The 20,512-nt window shown below is 58.6% G+C and overlaps 2 protein-coding genes and 1 long non-coding RNA gene across 8 annotated transcripts in view; 1 reads left to right on the top strand and 2 right to left on the bottom strand.

The window, feature by feature from the left end:
• MYH14 (myosin heavy chain 14) overlaps positions 1-2,837 on the top strand; it is a 91,046-nt gene extending 88,209 nt beyond the window's left edge. For all 4 annotated transcript variants that reach the window (XM_079908547.1, XM_079908550.1, XM_079908548.1 and 1 more), the window contains 2 exons: positions 1,674-1,846; positions 2,006-2,837. In XM_079908547.1, coding sequence (XP_079764673.1) covers positions 1,674-1,846; positions 2,006-2,165 — 333 coding nt within the window. In that variant the 3' untranslated portion in view covers positions 2,166-2,837. The remainder of the gene's footprint in view (positions 1-1,673; positions 1,847-2,005) is intronic.
• Positions 9-2,127, bottom strand: LOC307179427. The gene is made up of 3 exons (XR_013825384.1): positions 2,021-2,127; positions 1,668-1,829; positions 9-229 (listed from the first exon to the last, which is right to left on the bottom strand). It is a non-coding gene; the product is annotated as an uncharacterized lncRNA (long non-coding RNA).
• A 3,776-nt stretch (positions 2,838-6,613) lies between the features above and the next one.
• Positions 6,614-18,354, bottom strand: KCNC3 (potassium voltage-gated channel subfamily C member 3; the record flags this gene model as incomplete). 3 transcript variants are annotated; one of them, XM_079907793.1, is made up of 4 exons in its annotated part: positions 6,614-6,750; positions 10,851-11,042; positions 12,228-13,335; positions 17,458-18,354. In XM_079907793.1, 4 exons carry the CDS (start codon positions 18,352-18,354, stop codon positions 6,614-6,616), a joined length of 2,334 nt encoding a protein of 777 aa, XP_079763919.1. The 3 variants fall into 3 exon arrangements, with proteins under 3 accessions (XP_079763919.1, XP_079763920.1, XP_079763918.1); XM_079907794.1 differs by lacking the exon at positions 6,614-6,750 and adding an exon at positions 10,511-10,614; XM_079907792.1 differs by lacking the exon at positions 6,614-6,750 and adding an exon at positions 10,511-10,614 and having other exon boundaries at positions 12,183-13,335.
• Between the last annotated feature and the right edge of the window lie 2,158 nt (positions 18,355-20,512).

Raw genomic sequence — 20,512 nt, forward strand, 5'->3', positions numbered from 1 at the left:
AGCAGCTGATGTCATTGAGGTGCAGTGGGAGTGGTGGGGGGACCACTGACAGAGAAGTAGCACATGCCATCTCTGGAGGCAGTGAGTTCCCATCACAAGAGGACGTGTGGGTGCTGGACTGGAGCTGAGTGCAGACACCATCCTGGGGCTTGGTGCGTCAGCAGAGAGGTGGAATCAGTGACTTTGTGATCCATAAATTCTGGAATCCAGGAAAGGCCCTGGTGGGGACCTTAGACAGCCAGGGAGAGGGAAGAAGTTAAACCCTATCCAGAGGCTCGGCCACAGCTAAAATAACAACACCTGCTGTTTACTGAGTGCTTTCTACGAGCCAGGCAATATGCTAAAGACATAACATATAGTACACTTAATTCTTATCCGAACTCTATGAGGTAGGTTAAACTATTATTTTCCCTCTAATTTTGGTGAGAAAACTGAGACAGAAAGGTGAATTAACTTGCTCACAATTATTTATTTAGTAAGAGATAGAGCCAGAGTTCACACTCCAGCACTCTGGCTGCAGAGTCTGTTTTCTTAATTATTTATTGAGCAGTTACTGTGTCCCAAGTAGTATGCTACCTGCTTTTTAAAAAATACATGCTTACGTTCCCTCATCAGCTCCATTTCACAGGCGAGAAAATGGAAACTTTAAAAGGGGATATAATTTGCCCCAGAGTCACACAGTCAATAGAGAGCCTGGATCAGATCCTCTTGCCAGCTTCCACCCCAGGCTCAAATGTGACTGATTCTAGTTGCTGTGCCCTTAAAAGCTCAGCTGTGTTTTATTCACCATTCATCTCACAAAACAATTGTTGAGCACCCTCTATGTGCCAGGCACTGTGCAGGGCATTGGAGATGTGGCTGTGAATGACACAGGGAAGGACTGTGCTCTCAAAGAGCTCACATTTTCAACGTAGGAAAAGAAAGATACCATAAACCTATAAACAAGTAAAGATAATTACAGATTGTGACAGGGGCTATGAAGAAAAAAGAGAATGAAGAGAGGGGGGGACACAGAGGACTGGGGAATCCCCCCTAGATTGGGGGTGGGGTGTCAGCAAGACCTGCCTAAGGAAGTGACAGTTGAATTGATACTGAAGGGTGAGAAAGAGCCAGGAAGAGGGAACAGCAGGTGCAAAGACCCTGGGGTATGGAAATGAGCTTGGTGAGTTCCAAGCCAAAAAGCAGACCAGTATTGCTTGAGAGAAGAATGAGGTTGGGGGGTTGAATGATAAGAAATGAGGTCAGAGGAGTTGGCAGGAGACAGATTATGTATGTCCCCTCCATGGAGAGAGAGATGGCAGGGTCTGGGGAGGGTCTCAGTGAAGATGGTCTGATCAGTGTGTTTATGGGAAGAAGACCCTGCAGGGCCTGGAATGCCAGGCTGAAGGGCTGAGACCTTGTCCCAGGGGTACTGGGGAATCACGGAGGACTTTGAGCAGGGAAGGGGCAGGGTCAGCCCTGAACATAGAAAGAGCCCTCTGAGGCCGAGTGGGGGATGACCTCACATTTGAATCTGAGGTGGAGGCTGGTGAGAGGATCTAGGAGAAAAGAACAAAGCATGAATAGATGGCAGGGCACAGGACAGAGTCAGGATGTAGGAGGGATGAGCTGTGGGGAGCTCTGGGTGAGGGTAGCACCCAGAGAAATGACCCGGCCCCCCTGCTCACGCCAAGCTGGAGAAGGGGAACCTTCGAGTGAAGCAGCTGAAGCGGCAGCTGGAGGAGGCCGAGGAGGAGGCGTCCCGGGCTCAGGCAGTCCGCCGGAGGCTGCAACACGAGCTGGAGGATGTCACAGAGGCCTCCGAGTCCATGAACCGGGAGTTGAACACGCTGAGGAACCGGCTTCGGTAAGGCCACCACCCCGCACATGCGCACCGTCGCTCCATAAACCCCAGTATCTCGCTGTCCCCTCATCTCTCTGTGCCCCCCTCCCCATTTTATTCTGTCTCTCCATATCTCCCTATCTCTCACTTTTCTCTCTGCCCCCTGGTCTCTCCTCCCCGCAGACGCGGCCCCCTCACCTTCACCACCCGCTCAGTGCGCCAGGTCTTCCGACTGGAGGAGGGCGTGGTGTCCGACGAGGAGGCGGCGGCGGAGGAGGCGGAGCCGGGGGCTGGGCCACTGCCCGCGGAGCCCGAAGGGTCCCCTGCGGCCCCAACGCAGTGACCCTACCCTGCCTGCAGCCGCCGGGCCCTCCCGCCCTGGCCCCCTTGGTGCCTGTCCCACGAACAACCCTCGGGCTTCTTGCACTTTGGAAATGGTGCCACCCTCTGGCGTAACAGCACTTATCAACCCCACGGGGGGTGGGGGCGGAGGGTCGCCTGAGACTTCCCGTGAACCCCCAAACACAGAGGAGCGGGCAAGCAGGGAGGAAGGGACTGGGGCGCTCTCGCTTGGGAGAAATTCGGGTATAGTTGGCAAGCTGGGGTCCCATCCAGCTCCAAATCCTTCCTTCAGTTATGAATGATCTATATTAGGAAGGGAGCATGGCTCCCCTGCCCTCCTCAGCCAGGGCTTCCCACGCCCCTTCCCCCTCCCTCTCTCTTCTCCCCCTCCCCCTTCCCCCTACCGCTCCCTCTCTCCCTCTCTCTCCCTGTGTCTTTCTCCACTTAGTCACTGACCCCAGAACTTCTGAGCAACAGCACCCTGAGCCCCAGGCCACCACCAGCCTTTGACCCTTGCAGAGGGGCAAGATAAGGGGACCTCACGCCTTCCCCTCCCCCCATGCTCCCTTCTGGTTGCTCTTGTGTGATCACAGTTCAGTTGGAGTTTCTCATGGGAGTTGGAGGAGGCCCCCATACCCTCCCAGGCTCCAGACTCTGGCAGAAATAAACTCCAACCTCGACTGGACCCCTCGGGGGCTGTATGTGTTCCTGCAGGGGTAGGGGGACAGGGTGGGCAAGGGGCAGCGAGTGGAGGGGGGCAGTCTGCTGGTTCTAATCCAACTGGCCAGTGTCGGGGGACCTCACATGTACCCAGCATTTAATGTGAAAGAACTCATCTTCCCCTCACCCAACCTTCCTCCAAAGTATCCCCTGCATTATACAGACGGGAAACTGAGGCTCAGTGCTCCAGGGTCCCTTGCTCCAAGCCTCTCCACCAGCGAGTGGCAGAAGGGCTGCTGCACTCTAGCTGACCCTCGAGTCTTTGCAAAGCAATGATAGTGGTGACTGTTGAGCTGTTTGCTGCGTACTATTTGTTTAGCTGAGCTAAACTTGGGACATTAGTCTCAACCCTCAGCACAACCCTTAGAGGCAGGGATTTCATTGCCTTCCAGTGTCTAGAACAGTGCCTGGCACGTAGTTGGCCTTAGTATGTTTGCTGAATTAATAGATCACCCCCCCTCGCCCTTTTAGAGTGGTGGAAACAAGCCCAGAGAAGTTGAGAGACTTGCCCAAGGACACACAGCTACTAAGAAATTGAACCCAGTCTGACTTCAGAGTGGGTAACTGCTGAGCCCACACTCCTTTCCTGGGGACTAGTCACCGGCACATGACCCGGGAGCTCACATGACCCAGGTGCCCTCACAGACTTTCCAGTTAGGGGTGTGGATCCCCATTTTTACCATCAAGGAAACTGAAGCAGGTACTTGCCCCCGCCAAAATCACAAGGTGAGAGCCGGCGATGAGGGGGATGTCTGGACCCTCAAAGTGCAGGCCCTTGCCATCTTAATACGACCCTGCTGTTCTGTCCCAACCTTCTGTCTGCCCCCAGAGCCCCTAGCCCCATCAGGAGACCTTCTCTGGAGACAAAGAGGATGAAACTTTTAAATGAAAAGGAAACTTTTATTTTGGTGGGGAGTGAGAGGGTGGGTGGGAAGGGGGCATGACACTTTTTATTTGGGGGGGGTGACATGCGGCAGCTTCTGCAACGGGCGGTTCCTGCACCCAGGGTGGGCGTGGGGGAGGCTTGGGGGAGGGGCCGTGCCGACCCCTCCCTCCCTGCCCTGGGGGTGGGCTGAGAAGACCCGCCATTAGCACCAGAGTTGGACGATTTGCAGACCTCCCCTCCCCAGACTGACTCCGGGCACCCTCCCCCATCCCTGAGAGCGCCCCCTTGCCACTCCCCCCCACCCCAACAACAGGACAGGCCCGCCCCGCCCACTTTTGAGTGAGAGAAACTTATTGCTGTGTGTGTGTTGGGGAGGAGCCGCTGTATTCAGAAAGACCCCCCGCCATTCATTCCTTCCCCAATCACCCCGCCCCCGCCCCGTGTCCGTGCGTTCCCGGAGCGCAGGAGGGGCGCGACATGCGTGTGGGGAGCGCGTCATGCAGCGCATGCGTGTAGTTGCAGGCACCCTGGCGGCCGGGGGGAAAAGGAGAGTCGGGACTTGGAAGTTGTCCCTTTAGCTCTCTCTCTCCCTCCCCGAATCCCACACTGTTGACTTGGGGGATGGGGAACAAGAATAACGTGTGTAGAGGTTTATAATGGTTGTGACTATTTTTAAAAGCTGAACTAAAAAGCTGGGTACGTGTGGCAGATTGGCGAGCAGTGGGGAGACGTTGGGAAGAGGTCCGTACCCTTTAGAAAAATCCTCACCCCCTTTCCCTGCACCGTTCGGCTTCCGTGAGGGTCAGGGGTATCTGGGGTTTTGTTTTGCTTTAAGAAGTTAAACCCTTTGGCAATATAATCAGTCTCCAACCCCATACCCTGGTGTTTAAAGCCCCTAGCCCTTTGCCCCGCCCCACCCCGCTCCCGCCAGAACCCGCCCCACCCCTCACCCCTGGTTCGCCAGGGTTTAGGGTCCAAGGGAAGGATGGGCGGACTCAAAAATGCCCCTTGCATAGGAATCGTTGTATCAAGAATCGTGCTCAGTGACACCCCCACCACCAATCCTCAGGCGGGGGGTGGGGGGTTCCTGAGGCCGTGGGAGCAGAGGGAGGGAGGTTGCTAATTCCATGGGCCCCAAGCTCCAAAAGGGGTAGTCCCTTAAGGATTCTGGGACCGATATGGTCCCTGGGCTTGGGGTAGGTAGCGCATCCTTCTTGAGCCAGGATGGGGTATGAGAAATAATTTTCCACCCGCGAACGTGGGGGGTTGAAGAAGGCCGGGGAAGGGCGAGCTGGGATCCCAGCCCAGGTAGATATGTGGTTTCCCAAGCTTCTGATATTCCAGCGTCCCTCCACTAGGGAACAGCCTCTACATTTTAAATGTAAACACCTCTAACCTAAATAAACGGTGTCCTGGCCAAGCAGCAATTATGTGCGAAATGCCAGGAAAGACAAAACTTTAAAAATAAGTGTTTGTCCTTGTACTGCCTAAAACCTTAGCACATCGCCAGGGGTACAAATATGACTCTCTGGGAAACACTGGCGTCTATGAAGAAGGTGCCTTTGGGGCACCATTTAAAGAAAGGGGCTCTTGGAGGGTTAGGCATAAGAAAGGGGGTGCCCCGGGAAGGTCTGGTTCCCTGGAATTGCAGACAGATTGAGCTTATCTTGAAAATTCTAGCGTCAGGGGAACCTGAGGAGGATGTCTGATGTCAGATTTAGGGGTGTCCAGGAAATGTCCAGAGTGTGGGAAGGATTTGGAAGCATCCCAAAGGCTGAAAGTGAGCTGAAGGGCTGGATCAAGTCTTGGAGGTTTGAGGTGCTGGGATGCAGCTCAGGGAATGGGTGGGCGGTGGGGGGGGGGGGCGGGGGGGCGCGGTGCGGACAGCATCTGTGTGCAGCGGTTAAGTCCCAGGAGCGTGTGGGGATTTGGAGGATGCGGGATGCCAGACTCAGTCTCAGGAATTCTGGGGGCAGGCCTCATGTGATGGGAATCTGGAGGGGGTGTTGGGGAATTTTGTGTGCTAGGGCCAGAGCATCCCAGGAATACTGGGATGGGAGGTCTCAGTCCATGCAGCAATAGAGGCGAGCAGATCCCCGGGGGTGGGGTGGGGGGTGGGGGAGGAGGAGGAAAGAGTGAAATTCACCAGAGGGATGCTCCTAAAGGCTGAGGGAGCAGCTGTCCTCAGCCCACCCCTCCCCCCGTGCCTCCGCTTCTACCGTCTGAGCTCGGCTCCGGTTTTTGGCTTGGGTGACTGTTCCTCCTTCCCCCACATTGCTGCTATTTTTTTTTTTTTTCGTGATGGGTTGCCCTCCTGGGGTGAAGGGTAGGAGGCCAGGAGACCCTCCGGTAGCTTAAAGGCTAGCCCGACCCACATGGAGGTCCCCACCCGCTTCCCAGAATGCCCCTTCCCTCGCACGCAGCATGCAGCCCCTGGCGGCTTATTGCTGAGGTGGAGTTGGAGAGGGCGGGGATCCAGTTTTGGGGAGGCATGCAGAGTAGTGGGGAGGCGCCCCAAAATGTAATTGATATAGTTTGGACGTATTTACACGAGTCGATTCGGGGCAGGGGGGGTTCCTATGGTTCATGGAGACCTGAGGCTTTTTTTCAGGAGGGGCGAATAGTTGGGGGGATGGGCTTTGGCTCCTCCCCCCCTCCATCCTGGGGGCCCAGGTGGAGGTGAGGGGCCCGGGGGTGTCTGCTGGCATCGTCGTCTCGGTTGCATATTATTAATGACTGTTTGATTTTTAAAAAAAAAAACCCTTTCCCCCACCCCCCACCCCCAGCTCCTTTGACCTTCTTCCCTGTCACCCCCGAGTCCCCCCACGGGGGGGAAGGGAGCGCTAGAGGATGGAGGGCAGGGTTGGGGGAGCGCGGCGGGCGGCCCTGGGAGAGCCAGGGGGAGTGGCAAGGGGGGCGAGGCGCAGGGACACCCCGCTCAGGCCCGCGATGCTGCTCAGGCTGCGGGATTTCTCGTAACCTGGGTGGGGGGGGGCGAAGGGCAGAAACACGGGGAGGAATCGAGGAGATAGGGGTGCAGGGGGAGGGTCCAACAGACAGAGGGACCCCAAGACAGAGAAGCAGGAGGGAAACAGAAGGGATATGAGATGGAAAAAGAGAAGACAGAGACAGGAAAAGGCAAGAGACAGGAAGAGATGGAGAGGGCGAGTCAGAGAGAGAAGGCAGGTGAGAGAGACGGTGAGGGAGACAGAGAGGATAAGAGATGGAGAGACAGACACCAAGACACAAAGTGACAGATGGCAAGAGACGGAGAGATGGACAGAGGCGGACCAAGGAGACGGAGAGAGAGAGAAGTGAACAAATTGGACAGTCAGTCGGCGTCAAGGAGAAAGGTTCAGACACGGGGAGGGGGGAGAGACTCAGGGTTAGGAGGCAGGGTGGCAGCCACCGAGCCTCCCCCACCCCACCCCCACCGCAGCCCCCCTCAACTCCCCTCCCCCCTGTTGGCCCCCTCGTCTGAGGCAAAACGGTGGGGGGCAGCGAGGCAGATGGTGGGCAGCACGGGCGTGGGGAGGGAGCGTGGGTGGAATGCCAGTGGGGGAGCAGCCGGTGGAGAGGCCTTGGGAGGGAATGGGTGGGGCTGCAGTGGGTAGGGGGCTAACCTAGATGTAGAGAAATGAAGACAGGCGGGTGGGGACGCTGTGAGGGGCTGAATGGAGCACAAGTTGGCAGTGCCTCCTCCCTGGGCGGGGCGGGGGTGGTGCAGGAGGGCAGTGATGAGGGCAAGACTCAGCTGAAGGCTGTAATGGGGTATCTTAAAGGGTCAAGAAGCCTTTAAACGAGAACCTTCTGATGGGAAGGTCCTGACAATGTCTTGATAGTCAAAGGGATCTAAGGCTTAGGGGCACATGTGGGGTTTCTTGAAAACTTAGGAATGTCTGAAGAGTTCTGCCACTGTCTGGGCTCTTCTAGGGCTTTGCTAGGCAGTACGAAGGGGTCTGTCTGGACGAGGGCATCTTGACTGTTGGAGAGAGGGCCTGGGGGAGGTTGGAAGCCCAGTATCTTGGGGACACCCCCTCCCAGCCATTCCCAATTGCTAACCTGGGGGGAAGGGGCAGGGGGGGACCGAGGGTCTCACGAGGTCTCAGGCGGTGACAAGAGCTGGGGACAGAAATACACAGAGTCACGGGGGGGCGGGTGGGCAGGGGGAACCCCCCAACACAGCCTCACTGTTGGGGGGACGGAGAAAAGCTGAGATCTCTTCCTCCTCTCTGGTGTTTTCTGGGGGAGGGGAGCAGTGAAATGGGGGCGGCCAGAGACATCAAATATGGAAGGAGCTTCCGGGGTGGCTGAGGGGGAAGGGGAGGATGAAGGAAAAAGGAGGGGGAGGGCTGGGGAGGAGGGGGGAGTGCGGGCCAGGTGCGGGAATCAGGTGGTTGGTGAGGGGAGACGGAGAAGGGAGGGGTCATGGGGCGGGTGAGGGTCAGGTCAGGAGGAAGGATCTTGGTTGGGGGGTAATAGTGGAGGCTGGGTCCTGGAGGAAGGTTAGTTAGGAAGGGAGGCGTGTGGAAGGGGGAGGGATCCAGGACCTTGGGGGAGGGAGTTCAGTCAGCCCCATCAGCTCCAGCCATAATTTGAGTTCAATGAATGGATTTTGGCATCCGAGGCAAGAGAAGCAGGGAACTCCCCCCACCGGCCCCCCCCAGTCCTCCCTCACCCACATTCCCGAATCCTCCCCCCTCCCCCTGCCCCTCAATTCCATAGGGCCCCATCCAGACCTGGGAGTGGGGAACAAAGGTAGGTGGGTAACAGGACTGGGTGCAAGCAGGGCGAGGGGTGAGATGGGAGCGGGGAGGCAGGGGGTTGGTAATGAGATGAAAGTGGAGGATGATGGAGGTGGGGGGTGGGTTGCAACAAGGAGAGGTCCGGGGATGGAACAAGAAGAGCCAGACAGTCCCCTCTGGACTAGGACCCCAGAAGCCTGGGTTCTTGTCCCCCATCTGCTCTGTGGCTGGGGGTTGGCCATGGACCTCCCTGAACTTCTGTAAGACAAGGGGGTTTAGATGCGGCTGTCCTTGGAGGCTCCCTAAGTCCTGCCGTGGCATCTCCTTAGGCTGTGGGTAGGGATTCTTTAGGATGTATCTCTGTATTGCGAAGGGAGATTCCACAGGCATGTGTTGAATGAATAAGCGATAGATCAAATGCTTTCAGGTGGCCTCCCATCATTTTTAAGATCAAATCCAGCCTCTCACCATGGCCAAAAAAACCTTCCCCCCCCAGACTCCTCCCCTCTCCCTTAGGCCACTCAGCTCCAGCCACACTTCCCTCCTCGCTGTTCCTTTAACAGACCAAGCTCATCCCACCTCAGCACCTCAGGCAGCACCTCAGGGCCTTTTCACTTGCTGTTTCTTCTGCCTGGCTGGAGCTTTTTCAGCTTTCAAATTTCATGTCACCTTCTCAGAAAGACTCTCACCCCTTCTCTGACCTGGCCAGAGTAATTATCCTTTTGTTTGTTTTCTGCTTCCTCCAATCATGGAGTGGCAGACATTCGCTGTAAAGGGCCAGATGGTCAAAATTTTCGGGGCTCTGTGGGCCATACCATCTCGGTCGAAACTATTCCAGTCTGCGGTTGTAGACAGTGGCTGTGTTCCAATAAAGCTTTATTTACAAAACAGCTGGTGGACACATTTGGCCCCTGGCTGTAGTATGTTGACCCAGGCTCTAGAGTAGCAACTCTGTGATGGCAGATTCTTGCTTTGTGCCCTGCTAAATCTCCAGTGCCTGGAATTCTACCCTCAATCATCAGTTGCTGCATGCATGCATGAATGAATGAAGTTAGGGGTTAGCTGGGGTTGTTGTGAGGATTACAGAATATATGTTGGATTCCTGGCACGTGGAAAGTGCTTCGTTATGTTTGCTGAATAATTCATCTACCGTCTCCTCACTCTATCTCCCTCACCTCCCCCACTGGCCAGTCCTGACCCTGCTCTCTTGACCCCTGGCCCCCCGACTCTGTCTCTTTCCTTCCTCTCCACCCCCAATGCCCTGACCCCGGCTCAGGCTTTGTCCTCTCCCCCTGGACCCTCATCCCAGCCTCCTCCCCAGCCTCCTGAACTGCAGTCTCCCCACTCAGGTGCGTCCTCACGAAGCCCCAGAGCAGACCCGCCTCTCCCCAGATCCTGGGACAAGGCTCCTCAGCCCAGCCCTGCTTCTCGGCCTCAGTTCTAGGTCTGTGTCTGCCTCTCCCCCAACCTGAGAGCTCGTGGAGGGCGGGGGTGCGGTTGGATTGCTCACTGTTGAACCCCCTGGGCCTAGCGCTGCGCCGGGAGACTGTGTGTGCTTTGTCAGTGCTGGCCAATCCACGAGGGACTGCGTGAGTGGCTGAGTCTTTCCCACCCCAGCCTGCGCCCAGCAGAATGTCCTGGGTGTGTACCCCATTTTCTTGGTTAAATAAACAAAAGCAAAACCAAGGGGGGAGGCAGGGAGAGAGATGTGGATGGGGCTGAGAATGGGGGTCAGTTGTAAGGGCGGGGAGGGAGGTCAGGCACATGGTGGGGAGGGGTGGGCTTAGTTCTAGGGGTTAGTGAGGGGCACCGCAGGTCCTGGGCAGGTGGGTGCGGGGCCAGTGTCAGGGCTGGGGGTTAATTGGATGGAGCTGTTCGGAGTGAGGGGACAGGAGTCTTGGTCAGTGGGGGCTGCATGTTCTCAGATGGGTTAGTCAGGAGGGAGGGGGTTCAGAGGGTGGGGGCTACTTACCCTGGGGGGAGGGGGTTCATCCACTAGGGGGATATCCAGGCTGCAGCGTTGGCGTTGAGGTCGGGCAAGAAGCTTGGGGGGCCTGGCTTACGCCAGTCTTGGGGGGGCAGTGGGGGAGCACCAGTGGCTGGGGGTGGGGGAAAAGGCCAGAGGGTCGGGGGGGGGGACATGGAGATGGAATAAAGACAGGTGAAGGGTCAGTGGTGAGGAAATTTGGGGGAGGGCGTCTAAGAGGGAGGGAATTTGGGGCCAGGAGATGGGGGAAGGGAAGTCCAGCACCTCCTCCCTCATCTCCCTCTCTCCCCTCCCCTGGGGGAGGGGAGGAGAGGGAGGGTCCCAGGGGGCCAGTGGAGGGCACCTCACCTTTCCGGATGGAGCCATCAGGGGAAGGGGCATAGTCAGTGAGGAGGAAGCAGGCTCGGTCCCGGCTGTAGCGGCCCCGGCTCCCGGGGGTGATGGGGCTCTTGTCTTCTGGTGACATGGCGGGCTGGTCAATAGCTGGGCAGTCCTCGTGGGCAAGCGCAGCTGCTGCAGGGTCCCCGTTGGGGCGGGGATCTGTGTCCCGAGGGTCAGACAGAGACACAAAGGAGAGAGTGAGGTGTGGGAACTCATGGAGAGGGCAAGGTCAGCAAGGAGAGGTGATGGAGGTGCAGGTGGTTAGGGGGTGTGGCTGGTGGGTTTGGGGAGCGGGTCCTGGGTGGGGAGGGTGTTGAGTGTTGGGAAGGACAAAAGGGTAGGGAAGGGCGTTGAAGGCTAGGAAGTGGGGGTCAGGCGGGGTGTTGGGTTCTGAGAAGGGCAGGACTGAGGTAGGGTGTCGGGTGTTTGAAGGGACAGGGACGGGGGGAAGAGGTGGTTGGGAAGTGAACCGGGTGCTGGGAAGGAGGCTGAGACAGAGTGGAGGGTGGGATGGTTGGTAAGTGGACCGAATAGGGCACAGCTGGGGTAGGGTGCATGGTTTGGGATAGGTTTGGAGGGATGGCTGGGAGGGATGCAGGGGGCTGGGAGGTGGTAGTTTAGGGAGGGGTGTCGGACGCTGGCAAGGGCACAGTGGGAGGCGTTGGGAAGGTGACAGATGAGGGAGGGGGGAGGTGGGGGTCCCCCAGGCTCTGACTTTAGCTATTTTTAATTGGTGTGAAACTGGGTCAGCGGCTGAGGGAGCAAGATGGGGGCCGGGCAGCCCAGCTCCCTTTCTTGACCTACTTACGGCATGGGGGTGGGGCCCCCCAGCCTCTCCCTTCCCTGGGACTGATGCCCCAATCACTGCCTCTGAGACACAGACTCCCCTGGCGGGGAGAGATGAGCACAGGCTCAGTCAACTTTCCTCTCCCCTCACCTCCTTCATCAGACACTGCAACAGTGCCCTGGCCTGGGTCTCTGGCCCCTGATTCCCATGTGAGACTCTCTCCCTGTGCTCTGAACCGCCCCCCCATCTCTCTTTCTCTGAGTCCCTCTCACCATATGGCCGATCACTCTGCCCCCCACCCCCCTGGTTCCCCTGAATACCTTGGCTGCAAGTCTGTCTCTCCCCAAAACTCTCCTTCACACGAACTCTCTGTTTCTCCATCACTATTTCCGTGCCTCTTCTCTGGCCTCAGCAATTGCTGTTCACTGTCCTCTCTTCCGTCTCTGTTGCTGACCACCCCATCTCTCCGGAGTCTCAGCAACTACCTCCTGCCCCCCTCACAACCTCCCCACCTCTGCCTGCGCCCCCCACCTCCACCCCTCGCGCCCCCTCCTCACCTGCCCGGTTGATCTCAATCACTTCCTCCTGAGCCAACGGGCAAGGCTCCCCAGGGGCAGGCAGAGGAGGCAGCCCCATGATCCCGAGCCCACCCGCTCCCCCCCTGAGCAGCCCGGGGTGCGTGTGGGGCCCTGGTGGATAGGCCCCTGCCACAGTCACCCCCATGGAGGGCGGGGTGATGGGTGGTGGAGGGCTGATGCTGCCGCTGCTGTGGTGAGGATGGGGCGGGGGCGGTGGCGGTGGGTCGGGCTTGCAATAGTTGGGCGAGCCGGGCTGCGGAGGCCGGGGAATATGTTTATTCTTCTTCTTGGGCAGCTTCTGTTTGGCCATGGCCAGCGAATAGTACATGCCAAAGTTGTTGACAATGACGGGCACGGGCATGGCGATGGTGAGCACCCCAGCCAGGGCACACAGCGCCCCAACCAGCATCCCTGACCACGTCTTGGGGTACATGTCTCCGTAGCCCAGGGTTGTCATGGTGACCACGGCCCACCAGAAGCCGATGGGGATGTTCTTGAAGTAGGTGTGGTTGGAGCCCAGGATGTCATCGGGGTCGGCGCCAATGCGCTCAGCGTAGTAGATCATAGTGGCGAAGATGAGCACACCAAGCGCCAGGAAGATGATGAGTAGCAGGAACTCATTGGTGCTGGCACGGAGAGTATGGCCCAGCACGCGCAGCCCCACGAAGTGCCGCGTGAGCTTGAAGATGCGCAGGATCCGGACAAAGCGGACGACCCGCAGGAAGCCCAGTACGTCTTTGGCGGCCTTGGAACTGAGGCCCGAGAGCCCCACCTCCAGATAGAAGGGCAGGATGGCCACACAGTCGATGATGTTGAGGCTGCTCTTGAGAAATTCCACCTTGTCTGGGCAGAAGGTGATGCGCATGAGAAACTCAAAGGTGAACCAGACGACACACACACCCTCCACGTAGGTCAGGAAGGGCTCCGTCTCCACCTCCACGTTGGTGATGTTCTCCGGCGGAGCCCCAGGGATCGGGGAGGCCTGCGTCACTGTCTTGTTGCTGATGTGGATGAAACCCTCGTGGGTCTCCAGGCAGAAGGTGGTGATGGAGATGAGGATGAAGAATAGGGAGGCGAAGGCCACGTACTGCGGGGCAGGACGGGAGAGAGAGGGCAAAAGGTGACCCAGGCATCTGGTCAATTAGCCATCTCCCCGAGACCCTCCCAGTGGCCCCTTTCCCAGACACAGACTCCAGGGAAACCCAGGTGTCCCAACCCCAGTGCCTCCAGCACTTCTTGCATCCTGTTCTCTCTAAATCTTGCAAAAGGATCAGAGGCAGCTCTCCCCCAGCTCGGGAGAAGAGCTGGCCCCAGAAGCAGCAGCAGATGGGCCACTTCTTTCCTGGAAACAGCAATTTTTGCCTCCTTGCTCTGTCTCCTAGACCATCCCCCCCGCTCCTGTTCCCTGTGTCGTATCTCAGGGGTCCCTGGCAGGGTCCAAGCATTCTGCTGGGGGATGTGGGTAGGGAGACTAAGATCATACATCCTGTGTCTCAGAGGCTTTGGGGCTTAGCTTGGAGCTGAGGGAAGGCGAAGGGGAGAAGGTGGGTCGGAGGCAGAACCAGGAGGTGGTTAAGAGTAAGAAAGCCTGGGTTTGAATCCAGCTTTTTCCCTGCCTAATTGAGCAAGGAGATTAATCTTTCTGAACCTCAAATTTTTTACAGGATTATTGTAAGGATTACATTAGATGAGTATACAAAGGGCCTGACTCCAAAACTAGTGCTTGGTCTAGTGTTTGGAACTTAGTAAGGCTTGAGCCGTTATTAGGGTGTTGCGGCATCAGTTAAAGGGAGCCAAGGTTGACGCCTCAGATAGGTGCTGGTGTTTAAGGACCCTGATGCTAATGACTGGGTCTCAGAAAAGGGAGAAGGCTGAGTGAGGCCCTCACCCAGAGAGAACAGCGCAGAGTTGGACCCACAGAGGGGAGGAGGGATGTTAGGTCCCTGAAGGAAGAAGGAGGTGAAGGGTCAAGACTGAAAAAAGGGAAGATGATAGGGGTGGGGTTTAAGGCTCTGGAAAGGAAGGGAATGTCAGGGGCTTGAACATAGGGCAAGGGGAGAGGGCAGGGCTAGGCCCAAGGAGAGGTGAAGGGGCTTGTCAGAGGTTCAGAGATATGGGGGCAGGGGTGCCTGGTTCATTTCAAGATGGTCCTGAGCCCAATGGTGTGGGTTTTGATGAAGGCCTTGAGAAGAGACAGGGTCAAGCTCTTGGAGAAGGCCCCTAGAAATTGTAGTTGGCTTTATCAGATATGTAGAAGGGAGGTCGAAGGAGTGGGGTTAGTCCTTAGAGAAGGAAGGGGATGGGCTTTGAGGCAGAGGGGGCTTTAATCAGATGGGTAGAGGAGAGATGGCCTGGGGTGCAGAGAAGAGAGGAGAGCCAGGGTTGGCTCCCGGGCCAGCACTGTCCCTCTCAGCACTCCCTTTCCTCCACGGGATGGGGGCAAGGTCCGGGCTTGGGAGACCTTGACTTTAATCTGAAGTGCAGAGCCGAGAGGCGGGCCAGCGTCCGCCTCAGAGATGACCCTAGATCTTGGGGTGGGCTAGGGCTCAACTCTGGCCCTCTGCCCCGCCCCCCTCTTCGTTTCTCCGCAGTGGTTTAAGAGGCCAGAGGCCTCCGCAGAGCGCATGCCTGGTGCTTCCCCGCCCCCCTCCGAGCCGGGCGCAGGGCGCAGGTTGCGGCACCGCAGTGGGGGCGGGCCGGATGGACCAGGGGGCGGGGCGCGCGGGGGGCAGCACCACGGACAGCTCCCCCACCGCAGTGCGCAGCCGCAAGGCCTGAGAGCTGTCTTAACCCATTCCAGGCCGTTGCCGAGTAGGCAGTGCGCAGCCGCAGTGCCGCTTCACAGCGGGAGGCCACAGGCCAGGAGCTTGATTAACTCCTTCCCTCCCGGGACACAGAAAGAAAGGTGGGCACCCGTCGCAGTGCGCAGCTTAGAAGCTGGACAGCGTCAGGACCCCCTTGTCCAGAGATGCTTCAAAAGCAGAAGGGGTAGGAGGGCATGGAGTCCCTGTAAGAAGGAAAGAGGAGATTATGGGGAGAGGAGTGAGGGGGAGGTAGAGTCGGACCCTCCACTTTGCGTTGGCCTCAACTCTCAACTCTCAAACTCTCATTTGGCGGCTAGAAGATGCTTGGCACTACGTGGACACTCAAAACACATCTGTAAAGTAAATGAATGTCCCCCATAGCTGTCCCAGACCCCTAGTTTCACCTCAGAACACTTCAATGGGGTCACAAGAGGGAAGGGCTCCCCAGGCCATGGGGGGAGGGTGCCGCTCAGAGGCTCGAGGGGGCATATAGGGCCACGTCCTTTCTGCACCTCCTCTCCCCCACCTCCCCCCCACCCAACCCCAAATCTTGCCAACTCAGCGCTTCCCGGGGACCAAACTTTATGCGGTGCCTCCGGCCCCCCTCCCCCTCGCTCCCTCCCCCAGTGCGAATGCGGCACTGCGGGTCCTCCGTGTCCTTCCTGGCCGGCCCAGGACGCGGCACGGTGGGGGGAGGGTGCCGGACCGCCTCCTCCGAGTGTTTGGGTCCCCAGGAGGCTAGAAAGGGGCCTGGAGTCTCTCCTCTTTCCCTCCTCTCTCTAATTTCCCACCCCCACATCTTGAACTGTCCTCTCTCCTCCAACACAGTGAGGAAGTTAAGAGGAGGAAGGGGTTCAAATGAGAACCAGGGGGAAGGATAGCTATTTAGCCTGGGAAGTTACAGATGTTTGAGGAAAGTTTTTTTGGGGGGGAGATGAAGAGAGCTTTGGGGGAAATATGGAATTTTGAGAGAGATAAGACTGGAGAGAGGAGAAGGCTGGAGTGTGGGCTCTTTGGTTCACTTTGCGGGGGGCAGAGGGGGTCTGAGAGGCCCAGTCCTGTGCTTTGGAATGGGTAGTGGGGGGGGCGTTAGGAAAGGGGAAGTGAGCAGGGCTTGGGGAGGGGCGTCAGGTGGGAAGATACCAAGGTAGATCAGAAAGACCTGGGAGCTATTTTGAGGAGGAAGTTTTGGGGCTGATAACTTGAGGAGGGTCCCAAGGATTGAGGTTAGGTAAAGTTCTGGAGCGGGAAGGAAAGTCATTTACCCACTAGGAAAGAGGCTGGGAGGCTGAGGGTGGGAGGAGGGCGTCCCAGAGATAGAGAGTGGGCTATGCAGTTTAAAGATGAAGGAAGAAGTTGGAAGAATCTGTGGATGAGAGAGAAGCTATTCTGGAGGGCATATGGGAAGTTCTGGAGAGGAAAAGCATATCATGGGGGCTCAGGACTCTTCTGGAGACATTGAGGAGGAGTGTGAAAGCCTTGGGGGAAGTCTGGAGCTGTATGGGGAAATCCTCGGGAGGGGAGTTGGTGTGGAGGATGCAGGAAGGGATGTGAACACAGAGGGGGCAGCAGGGTCCCAGGAGAGAAGAAGCCCCAAGACTCTGTTGCAGTGAGGGGGAAGTATACTAGCCAGAGCAAGTGGTTTGGAGGTTCAGAGGAGTCCAGGGGACTCTGAGATTGGGGTGGGAACTATTCTGAGACTTTAAGGGCAGAATAAGCAAGGGGGGTTCAAAGGTAACCAGGAGACTCAAACTTGGAGATAGGGAGGGGATGTGGAGACGGGCAGAAGGAGAATCAGAGGTGCTGGGAGAGGCTTCAGGACTGAAGACTGGAAGCTAGAGAGCAGGCTTCAGAGGGTCTGCAGGGGGTGGAGACAGTATTCACAGGGCCTGGGACACTTTGAGGGTTAGAAAGAGATGTCTTCTGAGGATCTAAGGAGGTACAAGAAACTGAGGGCTGGACAAGGGTCTTCTGAGGGTCTGAGGGGTGGCCAAGGGAGGTGAGAAGAGGTTAAAAGGGGCTAAGACGACTCAGGGTTGAGGAAATGTCTTCTGAGGGTCTCAGGAGGGGTCCAGGAAAGGCAGATGTGGGGTTGTTCAGGGGGTGTGTTTAAGAGATTCATGGTCAGAAAGGAAGTTTCTAAGGGCCTACGATGGCCTAGATAAGCTGGGTGGGGTTTAGAGAGGTCTGGAGTATTCTGAAGGTGGCAAAGAGATCTTCTGAGGATCTGGGGATGGCCGGGAGACGGGGGTGTGTTCAGAGTATGGGAGACTAAGAGGCTGGGAGGCCGAGAGACCAGGAAGGGCTGGGAAGGACCAGGGATTAAGGGCGAGGATGGGGCGTTTCTGAGGGTCTGGGAGCTCCAGGAGAGGGGAGGGGGATGGGGGCTCCGAGAGTACGCTCACCCTGGCGGCCCGCGACGAGTAGGGGTCCTCGAAGAGCGCCCACACGCGGGGCTGCCAGCGGCGCCACCACGTGCCGCCCGCGCCGCCCGCGCCCCCTGGCGGGCCCCCGGCGCCGCCGCCAGCGTCCTGGAAGCAGAGGCGCTTGAGCTCGCCGCCCGCGCCGTCCAGGCCGCCGCCGCCCGCGCCCGCCTCGTCGTCCAGGCCCGCGTCATGGGCGCCCGCAGCGTTGGCAGCGTTGGCGGCGCCCGAGGGGTCGGGTGCCTCGAAGGAGTCGAGCGCTTCCTCGGCGTCCCGGTGCTGCCGGTAGGTCATCCAGCAGCAGGCCTCCACGTCGGTCTCGTCGATGCCCCAAAAGCCGAGCTCCTCCTCGAAGAGCGGCCCGCACACGTCGGCCGGGCAATGCAGCTTGCCAGTGCGGTAGTAGTTGAGCACGTAGGCGAAGACACCCGGATGCCGGTCAAAGAAGAACTCATCGGCGCCCGGGTCGTAGTCGAAGCGCGCCGCCGCCTCGGGCTCCGTCAAGCCGGCCAGCCGCGTCCCCGGCAGGGTGCGCAGCGTCGAGCGGTACGTCTCATGGCGCACGCCGCCCACGTTGATCACGATCTTGCCACTGTCGCCACCGCCGCCGCCGTGCCGCCCCATGGCCGCCGCCGGCAGCCCGGGGCATGGCTCGGCGCGCCGGCCCCCGGGCCCGCGGGGTGCCGGGGGGCCCGCCGGAGACGCGGCGGGGCCGGGCTGCGCAGGCTGCTGCTGCTGCTGCAGCGGCGGCGGTGGCGGTGGCGGTGGCGGCGGGGGCAGCGGCAGCGGGGACTCGGACGGCTGCGGCGGCGACACCGGCTGCTGTTTGCTGGACCCCTGGCGCCCGCGGAAGGATGAGACGCAGACTGAGCTCAGCATTGGATGGGGGGCGGAGAGGGAGGGGCGGGGTATCAGGGGGCGGGGCCGCAGGGGAGAGAGATGTGATTGGGTGATAGGAGGTGCTGGAGGGAGGGGGCGAGACCGCAGGGAGGGAGAAACTGAATTGATTGGCCTGGGAAGAGGTGGGGGGCGGGGCTAAAGCTGAGAGAAGGGCCCGGACTCCAACTCCGCCTAGCTGGTCGGGGCGGGGCCGCAGATGGAACACACCGATTGGGTCTTTCTGGGATAAGGGGCGGGGCCGAGCGAGGTGTTAAGGCGGGATGGGAGGCTAAAGTTGCCTGGTTTGGCAGCACTGGGAGAACAGAGGAGGCGGGGCTAAATATAAGAAAGAGATCTGATAGAACTAAGAAAAGGAGCGGGTCGGGCAGAGGAAGGGGACAGGTCCGAGCTATTTAAAGGGGTCTGACTGTCCGTGACTGGCGGAGTCAGGGGCAGGGCCACAGTCGGGGCGGCCGTCTGGATTGCATAGAGACGGACCTAAAGAGCCGGCAAGCAATACCCGGTGAAGTGGGGCAGATGGAGACTGCCGGGTTGAGCTCCTAACATTGATTGGACGGGGCAGAGCGGATCTTAAGAAGAGGCAGCGCCACAGAAATTAGAAACAGTCCTAATTGGGCTGGGAGAGTGAGGGGGCGGGACTGAATGAGGGGCGGGAACTGGAAATGGAGAGTGGCACTAGACTGGACAGAAAGGGGACACGGCAAGGGGAACAGGGACTGAGACCCAGTGAGAAGGGGCGGAAATGGGCGAGGCCTGGAAACCTGAGAGCTTCTGGCTAGGACTAAGGGAGGCGAGGAAAAGAAGGGGAAGGGTCGGAGCTGCAAACGCGGCCCGTTTAGCCGTGGCTGGGCCGGGAGAATGTCAGGAAGGATTCGGAGGGACTGCGGGAGGTGGGTGGGATCCACGAATGGTAAAATAAGTCTTGTATGGGCTGTGGAAAGGCAAGACTAAGGGAGGAGCGGCGCTTTAAGGGATTTGAAAGCAACCAGGCTAGGTGGGGGCGGGGCAGGGCTAAGAGTGTAGAGAATGGCTAAGGAAAAGGTGAGACCTGCAGAGTACAAAGCTACCGGGATGGACGGAGCGGTGGGACCTAGAACGGGAAGTCTTGGGGGCCAGAGGACCTGGGAGATAGTTCTAAGGGTCAGTAGGGCCTTAGAAGGGGGAACGAGGTGAGGGAAAGTGGGCGAGGTCTAGATAACGGCGGACTGCAGCCAGCAGAACCAAGGGATGGATGAGAACTGGTAAGGAGAGTCTTAAGAGAGGCGGAGGGGAGAAACCAAAAGGCCGGGAAACAAAGTCTAGGCTGAGGCAATAGGCGGGGCCAATAGGAAATTGGGCGGGATTAGGTTTCAGAGAGTCCTGGTGGGAGGGCAGAAAGTTGGGGCGGGGCCAATGGTGGGCGGGGCCAGAACTAGGCGGACGGCCCCGGAGCCTGTCAGGCCCCGCCCCCTGGGCTGGACTGGACCCCGGGTGGTAGAGCGCAGGCGCGGGGGCTGGGGCGGGGCCAGCGGCTGCGGCTGGGGCTGCGGCGGCAGGAGGCTGTGCCTGTGGGAGGGAAGTGGGTGGGTCAGGGGCTGCGGGCGTCCCAGGTCTGCACTGCTCCCAGCCCGCCTCCTCCCTCTGCAGGTACGGCGGCTGGTTGGTATCGCCTCCCTCTCCACCCCGACTCCCGCTTCTGTGTCTCTTAGTGTCTCTTTTTCTCCCCTTTTCTGAATATTTGTCCCCCCGTCTCTGCCCTTACTCCTCTGAGGCTCTGGCCCCTCCTTACTCTGCGCTCCCTCTGGTTCTCTGTCCCATTGTTCTCTGTATCTGTCCCCCTCCTTCTGAGTCTTGCCCCTCTTCTCTCTAAGCCTCAGTCTCCTCTCCCCTGTGTCTCGATCTCCCCACCCCCAGTCTCATCTTGACCTCTGGACCTTTTTCTCGGATTTGCCTCTCTCTGGGTCTCTGTTCCCTCCAGTCTCTGTCCCTCCTCTTTGTGTCTCTGTCCTCCACTCCCCCCCCACCCCGCCATCCCAGGGCATCCCAGGCTCCCTCCTCTCTCTGGTCTCTGCCCATCCATCTGGGTTTCCGTCCCCCTAACTCTTGTTCTTTTACTACCTCCTTCCCCGTGTCTTTTTCCCCTCCTCCGTCTCTTTTC

This window comes from Stenella coeruleoalba (assembly GCF_951394435.1).
Source record: "Stenella coeruleoalba genome assembly, chromosome: 20".
In the NCBI taxonomy this organism is placed as follows: domain Eukaryota; kingdom Metazoa; phylum Chordata; class Mammalia; order Artiodactyla; family Delphinidae; genus Stenella; species Stenella coeruleoalba.